The sequence below is a fragment of the Ursus maritimus genome, unplaced genomic scaffold, assembly GCF_017311325.1.
Source record: "Ursus maritimus isolate PB19 unplaced genomic scaffold, ASM1731132v1 scaffold_28, whole genome shotgun sequence".
Classification (NCBI taxonomy): domain Eukaryota; kingdom Metazoa; phylum Chordata; class Mammalia; order Carnivora; family Ursidae; genus Ursus; species Ursus maritimus.
Window position 1 is genome coordinate 12,234,516 of NW_024425341.1, and position 14,448 is coordinate 12,248,963.

At 36.3% G+C, this 14,448-nt stretch overlaps 1 protein-coding gene across 1 annotated transcript in view; it reads left to right on the top strand.

The window, feature by feature from the left end:
* WRN (WRN RecQ like helicase) overlaps window positions 1–14,448 on the top strand; it is a 129,401-nt gene that overhangs the window by 95,297 nt on the left and 19,656 nt on the right. The window contains exons 24-30 of the mRNA XM_040643285.1: window positions 2,635–2,805; window positions 2,883–2,980; window positions 4,464–4,539; window positions 5,299–5,372; window positions 9,703–9,778; window positions 10,018–10,130; window positions 12,244–12,358. Coding sequence (XP_040499219.1) covers window positions 2,635–2,805; window positions 2,883–2,980; window positions 4,464–4,539; window positions 5,299–5,372; window positions 9,703–9,778; window positions 10,018–10,130; window positions 12,244–12,358 — 723 coding nt within the window. The remainder of the gene's footprint in view (window positions 1–2,634; window positions 2,806–2,882; window positions 2,981–4,463; window positions 4,540–5,298; window positions 5,373–9,702; window positions 9,779–10,017; window positions 10,131–12,243; window positions 12,359–14,448) is intronic.

Consider the following 14,448-nt stretch of genomic DNA (forward strand, 5'->3'; position numbering starts at 1 on the left):
TGCTTTTATCAGAAAGTGATACTTTGGGTTGTGGGTTCTAGCCAGTCTGCTCTCTTTATTCTGATACTTAGCCATCAGTTAGTCGGCTTCCATATTCCTTGATATGCCAGTTTGGTGCATTTTATTTTCCCAACCTGATTTTTATTTTTTAAATTTTTTAAATTTTTTAAATTTTATTTTTTTCCAAGATACACATGTACCTTTTTTTTTTTTTTTGGCTATTAACATTATTTATTTATTTATTTTTAATAATAATAATTTTTTATTAGATTATGTTAGTCACCATACAGTACATCCCTAGTTTTTGATGTAAAGTTCCATTATTCATTACTTGCGTATAACACCCAGTGCTCCATGCAATACGTGCCCTCCTTACTACCCATCATCAGCCTATCCCATTCCCCCCCACACCGAAGCCCTCAGTTTGTTTCCCAGAGTCCATACCTGATTTTTTAAAAGAAAAGAATGAGATAATTTCCCTTTTTGAGTGTGTCCCATAGAAGTATAGACTCCTAGAGCAAAAAGACTATCTCTATCACTTTATTTTACAGTGGTTGATACTGAATCCCTGAAAGTTAGAGGACCTCCCTAGGACATATTACTTTGTGCCAGAATCAGGATGAGCAAGCAGCTTTCCTGACTACTGGTCTAGTGCCCTTTCTATTCACTATGCTGTTCACATGCAGTTTTACATTTTTATTTTTAGATTGAATGATCTGGAGATACTTGAATGAATGCGATTGGTGAGGGATGTATCTGTAGAATGTGCCTGCCTTAAAATCAATGCCCAAATCCCTATATTCTCTATAGCAGCTTTCTGGGCATGGTGATTGCCATGGAAACAAGACTGTAAATTTATTCACACAGTATAGAGTATTTGCAATTATTGATCATGAGGGGAAGGACAGTTACTCCCTGGTGATTAGAAAAAAATCTCATTGCTTCATACTAGCGATTGTGTTCATTCACTTCAGGTTTTGTGTTTTTGTTGTTTTTTTTCTTATGAAAGGAAAGGCTAGAAGAATAATTTTAGTGTTGAGATTGCTAATAAGTACTAGTTGGGCAATTTAATACCTTTGGTGTTACTAGTTTGCAAGCAATAGAATCTCCTACTGTAAGGATAAACCCTCGTAGATGTAGAGTACCACTACAGTGTTACAGGGTAATCGGACTAAGATACTAAGTAGTGGTTTTTCTTTTATTTTTTCTTCTATTTTTTTTTAAAAGATTTATTTATTTTACAGAGAAAGTGCACACATGCACATGTTTATGTGGGAGGGAGGAGTAAAGGGAGAGGGAGAAAGAATCTTAAGCAGGCTCCATATCCAGCGCCAGGGCTCAATCTCATGACTCCGAGATCATGACCTGAGCTGAAATCAAGAGTCGGCACTTGTTTATGTGGGAGGGAGGGGTAAAGGGAGAGGGAGAAAGAATCTTAAGCAGTCTCCATACCCAGCGCCAAGGCTCAATCTCATGACCCTGAGATCATGACCTGAGCTGAAATCAAGAGCCGGCACTTAACCACCTGAGCCACCCAGGCGCCCCTGTAATGGTTTTTCTTTTAGATTAGGGATTTCAGGTTGAGTTAAAGGATCAGCTGTTAACTAATAAAAAGAAAGTTAATTTACTGAGCCAGGCACTGTCTTGGTTATTCAATCTTTGCAACATCCCCAAGGGATAGAAGCTATTGTTAATACTTGTATAGCAGCTGATGAAATAGAAGCCCAGGTAAGTTAACTTGCCCAAAGTCACAAAGGTAGTAAGTACCAGAGCTATGGCTTGAATCCAGGTGGTCTTGCTGTACTAACTACAATGTGTATGTGTATATTTATGTATACGGATATGTGGGATATATATATATGTAGTGTATGTACAAATGTGTAAGATAAGTGAAGGAGGTAGGAAGAGGGCACAGTGAATGGAAAAGTACTTTACAGAGAGTGAAGGTGGGTGGAGTCCTCTCTATTAGAGGACAAGAGAGTTGCACGTGACAGACTAGCTTCCCCAACATTGCCAGAATGTGATGGTCTTTGCAGAGTCTCCCACTGGAATCCTCTTTTCACTTAGGAAAAAAGAGAATCTCAAAAACAGTAACTTTGTAGCCTACACTTGCTTTTCCTGGAATATCTCAGTAAAGCAGCTCAATCAGAAATGATTAAGTAAACTTTGCAGTACCTTGTGAACAAAAGCACAGTGAACGCAGCCACGCAGTGAGGACTGAGTTGTTGCAGTGCACTCACTGATTACTAGCTATTAGGTCACACTGCCTTTTAACACCCATGCTTCTTATCTTGAGCTGCAGCTTATGATTACTATTGTCAGACAGTAATGTATGTTAATAAAAGGTCTAAATAGCCTAGCCAAAGATACCCAACCCTATGCATTGGAAAATGCATGTGAATTATATGTGAAATTACCTGCCATTATTTCACACAGGAAAGGAACACTATTTTGATTATATATTTATTTATGACTTAAGTACTCAGAACAAGCAGGATGGGCATAAAATTTTGTAGGTATTTAAAGCTGAAATTTAGTGTTAAATCCAAAAAATGAACAGACAGTTCTATTTTACTTATCCTGTTTAACTAAAAAAAAAGGATTTTTAGATACTGATTTTCTTCCTAATTTCAGAATTCCCAGCGTCTTGCAGATCAGTATCGCAAACACAGTTTATTTGGCAGTGGCAAGGATCAAACAGAGAGTTGGTGGAAGGCTTTGTCCCATCAACTCATGACCGAGGGATTCTTGGTAGAAGTTCCTGGGAAACGCAGATTTGTAAGAATTTGTACTCTTACAGAAAAGGTAAACAATGTAGAAGTCTACCTGTTTGATTTAATTTTTCTCACTATGTATTAAAAGATTCTTCTTGTGTTCAATAGGGCAGACGTTGGCTTCATGAAGCCAGTACAGAGTTTCCTAAGAAACTTATCCTTCAAGCTAATGATGAATTGTGTCCGAGGGTGTTTCTTCTGCCAAGGTTCATTTTTCAGTTTTTTTTAACTTCTGTTTTTTTGTTGTTGAAATGTCGAATTATACCAGTTCATAGGCACCGCAAAGATAAGATGAGTAAAGATTGCTTTGCATACCTCTTTTAGCTAGTTTGAAGATGGGAGTTAGTGGGTGAAAGATAAATCATACAACATTTTCTTGATTGATAGGATGTAGTTGAGTATAGTATTTAGAAAGCTACTTTCCCATTGATTAAAGAAGCAGCACTGAGATCAATGTAGAAGAATCTATATATCATATTTCCTTCTTATGTGTAGAAGGTGGGAAGGGAAAACACTTGTTGCCTTCTTTTTCGTATCTTTACATGTTATTGATCATTTATGGGTTCTTTTCCTTTTTTAAAAGATTGAGATATAATTGACATATAACATTGTGTAAATTTGAAGTGTACAACGTGTTGGTGTGATAGATTTATATATTGTAATATGATTACTACAGTGGCTTAGCTAATACCTCTATCATGTCACATAATTATCATTTTTTTTTTTTTAAGATTTTATTTATTTATTCGACAGAGATAGAGACAGCCAGTGAGAGAGGGAACACAAGCAGGGGGAGTGGGAGAGGAAGAAGCAGGCTCATAGCAGAGGAGCCTGATGTGGGGCTCGATCCCATAACGCCGGGATCACGCCCTGAGCCGAAGGCAGACGCTTAACCACTGTGCCACCCAGGCGCCCCACATAATTATCATTTCTGTGTTGAGAACAATCTAGTCTCTCCGCAGCTTTGAAGTTTATAATATAGTGTTGTCAACGGTAATCCCTATATTGTGCATTAGATTATCAATTTTTCTTTTAAACTTGAAAAACTCTAAAGAGCTTTACACTTAAACTTTAAAGAGCTTAAAAAGCACTTTCCAGAGCTAGTTCTAAAAAAAAAATTAATTTTTTAAAATTTATTTATTTATTTATTTGACAGAGAGAGACAGCCAGCGAGAGAGGGGACACAAGCAGGGGGAGTGGGAGAGGAAGAAGCAGGCTCTTAGCGGAGGAGCCTGATGTGGGGCTCGATCCCAGAACGCTGGGATCACGCCCTGAGCTGAAGGCAGATGCTTAATGACTGCGCCACCCAGGCACCCCTAAAAAAAAATTAATTTAAAAAAAAATCTCAGTTTTGGGACGCCTGGGTGGCTCAGTCAGTGAAGCGTCTGCCTTCAGCTCAGGTCATGATCCCAGGGTCCTAGGATCAAGTTCCGCATCAGGCTCCTTGCTCAGCTTCTCCCTCTGCCTGCCACTCCCCTCGCTCGTGTTCTCTCTTTCTCGCTCTCTGACAAATAAATAATAAAATCTTTTTAAAAATTAAAATAAATAAAAATAAAAAATAAAAAAATCTCAGTTCTTACACAGTAATAGAATCTCATCTGTCTGTCTGAGTGTGGATGCATTACGATAGTAGTTAATTAGATAATTACATTTTAACATTTGAGATAATTTGATTTTATTATTTTTCAGTTCTAAAACTGTACCACCTGGCATTGAACAGCGTTCCTCTAATCAAGTATCAACTGAATTAACCACAGAGAAGAAGGTTGGTTTGTTAAAGAGGTGGTTCATATTGATTTCCTTCTTTATTGAATGAAATGCCGTATGTAACAAAACATAAACTTTGGAAAGAGTAGTGATGTGAACAGAATAAAATATGCAGTATGTGATTTCTGGGGCTAATAGGACTGTTAAAAATATTTGAGAAAGTAACATTTTAAATTTCTTTAAGCCTATTTTATAACTCATTTGGCCTGGAATTTTTTTTTACGTGTTATGATACTTATAATTGATAGAAAAAATAAGCATGATTCCTAAATGTTCTCGTGAAAGCTATACACACATTCACACACATGCACACATACTTTCTTGCTTTGTTTTTGGATCTTAGATAACGATTACAGATTAAAGACCCACAGGCAGACTTCAGCTAATTGGAACACTGGAGTAATAGGAAAATGTGCTGAATTAAATTTTTTGGTTAAGTGTTTCTGTTTTATTAAAGTATGCAGAATTTAACTGAATCATTTTATAACTTTGGCCTCTGCTGTGCCTCGAATAATTGTTTTGATCGTATATTCTCTATAGATTTGGGAGATATAGGACATTTCATTTCTAACTGCCTTTAGAATCCTAGAAGTTGATAATCCAAGAGTTATTTTCAGGTGCTGACTTTTATTTGATGACTTGGTTAATCAGAGGAAAAATTGTCATCGTGAGATTTTTGTATCTTATTTTTTTTTGTATTTGAAAGTTTTTGAAACTTCTAATTTTTTGTAATGAACCTTTATATGTTTAAAAGCAGCCTAACTTGGAGAAGATGTATTCTCACAAAGCATCTGATAAAATTTCTTCTGGGGGAAACATTCCTAAAAAAAGGTACAGAGTTCAAAATGTTTATTTTCTGTGTTTACTGTATCAACACCTTTTTTTCTTTCTTTCCTAAAGAGAAAGGTCTATCAGATGTTGAGCTATTTCATTGGCAGAAGGAAGTGAAAGTTAAGGCATAAGCCTCCAGTATTATAATTATTAAAGAAGACGTGTAAAATGATAGTATTAATGTTAATTTAATAGCTCATACTTCTTGGGTATTATTGTTTGCCAACCCGTATGCTAAATGCTAAGTATTTTATTTGTAATATCTCATTTAATTGTTACAACAATCTATGAGTTAGCTTCTATTATTTGTTCCCATTTTAAAGTTGAAGATACCAAGGGTTAAGAAGTTAACTAACTTGTTCAATCACATATGGCAGAGCTGACTTTCAAATCTATATTTGTCAACCTCTAGCACCTACACACTCATTATATATGTATAAAATACATATTCCAAGGCCATGTAAAATATATTTTATGGCAACATAAAATGGTAGATATTAGAGTTGGGCAAAATAACGAATGTACCTATTGTACTTTGGAGCTTAATATTTGACTTGCTGACTTAATGATTAAGTGTGGAGAATGTACAGAATTACAGAAGGTCTAAAGATGGAGAATTTGTCAAGACCTATATACAGATTATTGAATGGACTTTGTTTATATAGATATCAGGTGAAAGTAAGTTAATGTGCTCTGATACCGTTACTTTCTAGTGGATTTCTCACTTAGATAATACTCCTTTGGATCTGACAGAAACATTTCCCATAATACAAGTCTCTCACTTAAAACAATTTCTTTTTGTTTAGATATAGGGTAATTAATTACAATATATAAACAAAAGGATTAAGGAGTATATAAAACAAGATATCCATTCAATATGTTGAAACGTTTCTTCATTTAAACATTTATTGTGTTTTTGCTAAACATCTTTGTGCCAGGTATTACTCTAGGCATTGGGGTTTGGTGGGGAAAAATAGAGACATAGTCACTGGCCCTCCCAGGGTTTATATTCTAGTGGAATATACAGGTAGGGGAACATAAAGTTACAATCCAGGGTTGTAGCACTTTGGAAACACATTTTGGAAATGACACTTGAGTCTTAGGTAGAAGTTAAGTGACATGAGGGGAAGTTCTCTGAGCAGAGGAATGGCCCACGTATTAAAACCTGAAAGCAAGAGAGTGTGTGGTATGATCAAGGAACTCCACACCTGGTAGAGGGAAGTGAGGGAGTGGTGAAAATTCAAGACTGAAGAATTAAATAGGGTCCAGAATATCCAGTTCCTGTCAAGCCCTCAACTTGATCATAAAGGCAGTTGAATTGGGAGCTAAGGAAGGATTTTCAATAGGACAGTGACATCAAATTTATGAGAACAGAGGTTGACATTTCCATCAAGGATCAGATAGTAAATAATTTAGGCCCTGAGGGCCATGTGGTCTCTGTCTAACTTTGTTCTTGTAGCCTTAAAGCAGCCATAGTTGATATGTAAAGAAGTGAGTGTGGCTGTGTTCCAATAAAACTTTATTTATGGACACTGAAATTTGAATTTCATGTAACTTTCACATGTCACAAAATGTTCTTTTGATGTTTTTTTTAACTGTTTAAAAATGTAAGAAACCATTCTTAGCTTCCAAGTCTTACCAGATCAGACGGGTTTGTCCCGTGCACCCTGGTGTGCCGACCCTTGCTCGAAGACTCTGGCTGTGGAGGGAATGGAAGGCAGGAGGATCAGAGTGTAGAGACACAAATTAGCAGACTGTTGCAGTAGCATTTGCAAGAGAAGATGGAAACTTAGACGAGGGAAGTGGCAGTGGGCATGGAAAGAAACAGAACTGTAAGATATTAAGGAGTTAGAATTGTTAGGACTCAGTGATTGAAAAGACCGGGGGGCTAAGGAAAGTGGAGAACTTGAACATGACACTTTGGTTTGTGTCTGATTGCAGGTGACAGTGTTGGCATTTCCTTCACTGGCAGCATAAAAAGAACCCAGGTTTGAGGTTGGTTACTTAGGGGATGAGGAGTGTAGTGATAGACGTACTGGGTTTGACATACCTGTGGAGTACCCCAGAAATGAATTTTAATATATGGGCTTAGTGTATAGGAGTGAGAACGATGCTTACACATCAGTAACTATTATTTTAAAGATCATTTGAATTTTCATTAAAATAATTCATGTTCATGATTTTAAAAGTCAGTTGGTACTTAATGGCATATAACAAAGCAAGCCAGTTCGCATCCTTCCCAAACCCACTTTACTCTGTTCTGTAGGAGTGGTCATCCCCAAATCTTTCAGCTGGGCTCATTGATATTTGCCTACATTTTTTTAAGGAGAGGGGAGGGGCAGAGGGAGAGAGAATCTCAAGCAGACACTCCTCTGAGCAGGGAGCCTGTCCTGGGGCTCCATCTCACGACCCTGCGATCATGACCTGAGCCAAAATCGAGTCGGATACTTAACAAACTGAGCCACCCAGGTGCCCTTGCCTCCATATTTCTAAGTGACATGCTAGATTACTCTTTTTGGACCTATCAACTTTAGAAGTTTTTTTATTGACCTATAATGGTAGATTAGGGCTTATCTCCCATATGCCCTTCCCTCATTTCCATTACTTCAGTCCCTGCCCTTGACCAAAACAGAATTATATTTAAAGTTTTGGTCATATTAACAATTTGTTTTTACATTATTATACTTACCCACAAATATTGTACACTACTAAGCCAAATGTGTGGCTATGGCCACCACTACCTTAATTTTCCTTGATGTTAGTTTGCCTTTTTTGTTTTCTTGGCTTGGTTTTTAGGGTTCTTATTACTCATTTTTCTTTTCTTGTTTTCAATTTCTTTTTGTTTGTTTACTTTCTTGGATTCCTTGACTTTATATTCCCTTCCATTTAATAAGATTTTAATTTTAGTTATTGAATTTTTAATTTCTAAGAACTATTTCTTGTTCTGTTTCTTCTTTAACATAGCAGTCTTTTCTTGTTTCATGGGTAGAAGATCACCATTTTTTCCCCAAAAGATTTATTTATGTATTAGAGAATGTGAGGCAGGGAGGGGCAGAGGGAGAGGGAGAGGGAGAGAGAAACTCTAGCAGACTCTGTGCTCAGTGCAGAGCCCGATGCAGGGCTCTATCCCACAACCCTGAGATCACGACCTGAGCCAAAACCAAGAGTTGGACGCTTAACTAACTGCATCACCCAGGTGCCCCCAACATCTCCACTTTTTGATAATATTCATTATAGTTATTTTAGACTTTTTTTCTGTGTACTTTTAATAGCATTCATAGGCAAAACATTTTTTATTAAATGTTTTCCATGTATATTTCTGCTTCAGGTCTGTGTTACCCATATTTTGCCAGTATATGTGATAATAAAATTTATTTGTGAAATAATTTAAAATACCATTTTGCAAGCAGTACATTAGTATAAAGACTTTTATAAATAAAGATGAAGGTTAATATAATTATATTATTTAAAACAAATTTATAAGTATCTTGAGTAACCTGATACTACTAATTCTTTGAACTGGAGTTATCTTTTCTCAGGTTTAAATCTACTTATTTTAGTGATAGGATTTGATATTTGTGAAAATCTTACTTTACATTATAGATTTTGAATTCTTGCAGTAGAGAAATTTATAAACATTTCTTAAATATCAGACATGTTCCCCTCTTTCCTTACCAAAGGAGGGCTTTATCATTGGCATGTTTTATATAGGCTGTTCTGTACAATTTCATTTTTATATCTTTTCGTCTTTATAATTATCAGGGAGTAATGCTTATTGTAGAAATTGGTTTTCTGTCTAGTTTGCTGCCTAGCATCTTCCATGTTGTTTGCTAATTGCATGTTTTTTATCTTTCTTTTGTGGAGTCAAAAGAGAAATTATTCTCTTTGGCTTATTTTTGTTTGATTTTGAAGAAAATTGTGAACAGTTTGATTAATCCCATGCTAATGTTCCTCACCAACCAAAAATTGGTGATGTCACAGTAAAGAGTCATAGATTGTATCTCTCTTGGTCAAAAAAAGTTATCTTCGGAATGGATAAGGAGTATTTTGAAGAATTTGGTTGAGAACGAGGATGGGGCAAATGGTATTTTTAAGTATACTACATTCTGATGAATTCAGATTACAGTTTTAACTTTACCATTGTAATGAATGCTTTGATTGCAATCGTTTAAAATCTAAGCTGTCCTATAAATCACAATTATTTTACTGGTATGATGAAGAATAAATGTTACTATTGACTTGGAACAATATTTGCATTTTGGGGGTACAATAAAAAGTGAACATGGAGAAAGACAAGGCTTTACTATTTATTTTCTTTTAAATATTTTAGAATCATGGTACATCCACCAGGAAAATTTTACAAGTCCTCAGAACCTGTTATTTCAGCTCAAGAGCAGGAGACTCAGGTACGGCTTTTGTGAAAAGGCAGTATTTGAAAGGCCAGTTGTGATTATATGCATGCTTAAAATTTTGTTGCCAGTATTTTAAAAATTGTTCTTTAGCTGTGAGCCTGAGATACAGTTAATTTTTCATCCTAAGGGAAAATGTAATAGCTGAAGCTCTAAAAATAAAGGACTGGATTTTCCTAAGTAGATTAAAAAAAAAACCAAACAAACATAGAGTTGTTTCTTTGTTCTTTGTTCAGACTGTGCTGTACGTCGAATTGGTCGAAGCCAGGCAGAAACAAGCCAATAAAATGGATATTCCTCCAGCCATTCTGGCAACAAATAAGATACTATTGGATATGGCCAAAATGAGGTAAGCTGTCTGTCTGCATGTGTTCTAACTTACTGCCTTCTAACATAATAGATTTGTAATGTAGATTGTTCAGTGACAGTACCACTTAGGGTCCAGCCGTCCTATCTGTGAGGTGACGCCCCGGTCTCCCATGCTGCGGCCCACCATCTCTCCACTGAGCTGCATACCCACATTTCTACGTGAATGAAAACCAGCTGTTTTCAGCCATCACGTTCGGTATATATAAAATCTCACTCATCATCCACAAACCCTCCATGCGTGCATTTCGTGCAACTACCAAAACTCTTCTTTCTGAATTTCTTATTTTTGTCAATTCATACCTTCATGTTCTCAATGACACATGTTTAAAAATCCTGGTGTTATTTTCACTCTTGTAGCATGGATCCCCCGTCTTACTCTTACTTAAGTAGTTTTGAGACTTTTTCATTTCAGTGTTCCTTATGTATCTGTGTATGCTGTCCTCTCTCTTTTTTTGTGAACCCTGTTAGTTCAGACCATTGCCCCTGGATTGTTGCAAAAGCCTCTTAACTAGTTAGTCTTTCCTTCATTTCTCCATCTCTGTTTCATCTGATATATGAAACCAAATCAGTCTTTCTTTCTCAGGTCGTGCTTCTGTTTAACTAGTTCACCACTGTCTTAACTTCTTTAGCTTATAATTCAGGGCCCTCCATTTGTGGACTTAAACATGCTTTTACATCCGTGTCACAGAATTTTGAATGGTTTATCTGACCATTTGTTGAAGACCTCCTTTCAAATTCCATGTATTTATTTACAGTGCTGCTTCTGCCTTATAATTTCCTTGATTTCTCAAAACTCCTGCTAGGAAATCCTTCAAGATCTGGCTTTATTAATTATTTTCTCAATGAAGTCTTTCATGCTCTTAGTAGCAAAGTAATTCCTTTCTCTGGAATTCATAAAGGACTTTAAAATGTCAATTTAGAAGATGCTTCTGTGACACTTCACAGATAATGCTTTAGTTATTTTTTGTTATTATTGGTGTACATTTGTTATATCTTCCAGATGTTAAACTCTGTGAATAAAGATACTGTTTTCCTAATCATTTTGTGTCTTCCAAAGCACCTAGCACGATGCCTAATAAACACGAGGTGGTCAGTAAATATTTAGAAGAAGTTACTTCCCAAGAATAGTTGTTTGTGGGACGCCTGGGTGGCTCAGTGGGTTAATCGTCTGCCTTCAGCTCAGGTCATGATCCCACGAATCCGACATCGGGCTCCTTGCTCAGCGGGGAGCCTGTTTCTCCCTCTGCCTGCTGCTCCCCTTGTTGTGCTCTCTCTCTCTCATTCTGATAAATAAATAAATAAATAAATAAATAAATAAATAAATAAGATCTTTCAAAAGAATTCTGTCTTTAAAAAAAAGAACACTTCTTTGATAGTTGTATTCATCGTTTATAATTTCTTTTAAAAAATTATTTTTGTCATTATATTTCATCCAAAAGCTGTTACTTTAGTGTAGAAATTTTAATAATATAGTGCTTATATTTAAAATAATTATTTTATTAAAAGTATTCAAAAACCACACTTGAGTATTTAGTGAAGACATCTAAAGGAAAAGGAGTAATAATTAGATTGGCAGATTTTTAGCAAGTAGACATCATACAGTCTCTTGGGTACTGGACACAATAAGTAATACCGAGTTAAAAGCCTAAAGTAGTTAGCAAGTTTATTGTTACAGGTAAATACTTTGTAAATAATGAATGACATTTTCTTTTGAGTTTCTTAGCCTGTTGGTTGTCCTCAGAGCCTCATAGCTTTTTTATATCTGTAAAAATAATAATAGCAATAAGGTCAATAATAGAGTAGAACATTAGCCTGTTTCTTCATGTTAATGGCCTGTTTACCAGTTAGTACTGTGTTTTTGTGGTGATAATGGTGGTGGTATTTTTATTCATAAATTGCTAAGAAAATAAATCTTTAGATGGTAGAAAACAAAGAGAGACATCGTAAAACGCATTACTCGTATTACACATTGTTTCTGGTTGTTAGAAAAATATATGTTTATTGGGTGTTAATATAAAGCTAAACATCAGCTGTATTGCCGGAGTGATAATGTTTTAGTGGTTTCTTGACTTTTTAATTTTTTTAAATGACAGACCTACTACATTTGAAAATGTGAAAAGGATCGATGGTGTGTCTGAAGGCAAAGCTAACATGTTGACCCCTCTGTTGGAAGTCATCAAACATTTCTGTCAAATAAATAGCGTTCAGGTAAAATACTGTGGTTTGCAGGAACTGTGAGAGAATACATATTTTTTGATGATTTCAAAAACACCTTTCAAAAGCAACATTTTCTCCCTTTACAGTTGACCCTTGAACAATGTGGGAGGTTAGGGGCGCCAACCCCCACACCGCCAAAAATCCATGTGTAACTTTTGAATCCCCAAAAACTTAACTACTAATAGCCCGCTGTTGACTGGAAGCCTTACTGAGAATACATACAGTTGATTAACACATATTTTGTATGTTATATATTTTGTTTACTGTATTCTTTTTTTTTTAAAGATTTTATTTACTTATTTGAGACCGATAGCACAAGTGGGGGTGGGGGGAAGGGCAGAGAGAGAGGGAGAAGCGGGCTCCCCACTGAGCAGGGAGCCTGACTCAGGGCTCAATCCCAGGATCCTGAGATCATGACCTGAGCTGAAGGCAGATGCTTAACTGACTGAGCCACCCAGGTACCTTCTATATACTATATTCTTATAATAAAGTGAGCTAGTGAAAAGAAAATGTTATTAAGAAAATCATAAGGAAGGGGCACCTGGGTGGCTTACCTGGAGTGTCCGACAATTGATTTCAGCTTCAGTCATGATCTCAGGGTCATGAGATCAAGCCCTGCCGTGGGCTCCGTGCTCAGCTAGGAATCTGCTTGAGAATCTCTCTCTCCCTCTCCCTCCGCCCCTCTCCCCCGCTTGTGCATACTCTCTCTCTTTCAAATAAATAAATCTTTTTTTAAAAAAATCATAAGGGGTTGATAAAGGGGAGGTAGGTGGGCTTTAAATGGGTGATGGGTGTTAAGGAGGGCACCTTTGTGATGACACTGGGTGTTGGATGTATGCGATGAATCACTAAATTCTACTCCTGAAACCAATATTACACCATATGTTAACTAATTAGAATTTAAATGAAAACTGGAAACAAAACAAAATCATAAGGAAGAGAAAATACATTTATAGCACTGTACTATATTTATTGAAAAAAAATCTGCTTATAAGTGCATCTGGCCAGTTCAAACTATGTTGTTCAAGGGTCAACTATATTTTCATTTCCACACTGGACACTTAGAAAATCGATTCAGATTGTCCTGTAGTAAATCTTACAAAATATGTTAGTTACCTAATTTTTAAGATGATACTTAAGTATTTGTCCAGGCTGTTCACATCTTTCTATTCTGTTGAGTGATTTTACCTTTAAATTTGAAAAAGTGCTGTGTTTTAGGTAAATTAGATAAATTTAGGTAAATTTAGATAAATTATTTTACTTTCAAATGGAGATAGAAATTAAAGCTGCAAAGTTATTCTTCCTATCAGTTGGCACAGAGCTCAGCCACTTTCTTTTTTGTATTATTTTATTCCCTAATTACCCTCTCCTTTTAGTCATGCTGTCTGTTGATATTAAGTAGAATATATGTTCTTCTCTTCGGTCTTAATAGTGTTTTCTTCCTATCCTTTTATTACTTCTTGCTCCACCATAAATGGCCGTTTCCACAAGGATCCTTTGGGTTTCTTTCTTTAAACTCCACATGCAGACTCTATTACTTTGTGTACTCCAACATAGAAAGTGAGGCATTGTGAGATGGTAGAAAGTCAGAATCAGGCAATCAGGAATTTAATTCCACCATAGTCTACCTGGGCAGCCAAATGTGTTTTTTTTTTTTTTTTTTTTTAATTTAAGATTTTATATATTTGGGAGAGACTGGGGGCAGGGGCAGAGGGAGAGAGAGAAGCAGACTCCCTGCTCAGCAGGGAGCTGTGTGTGGGGCTCAATCCCAGGACCCTGTGATCATGACCTGAGCTGAAGGCAGATGCTTAACCAACTGAGCCACCTAGGCACCCCACCTTTAAAAAAAAAAAAAGATTGTTTTTATTTGAGAGAGAGAGAACGAGCAGGGAGCCTGACTCCGAATGTGTTCTTTAACTTTTTTGGGTTTCCATTTCCTCACCTACACAATGGAAAAGATACTTTCCTTCCCCATATTAAGGAAATAGTAGATGAAATAGAAAGTCAAAAGATAGGGATGCCTGGTTGGCTCAGTTGGTTAAACATCCAACTCTTTATTTTGACTCAGGTCATGATCTTGG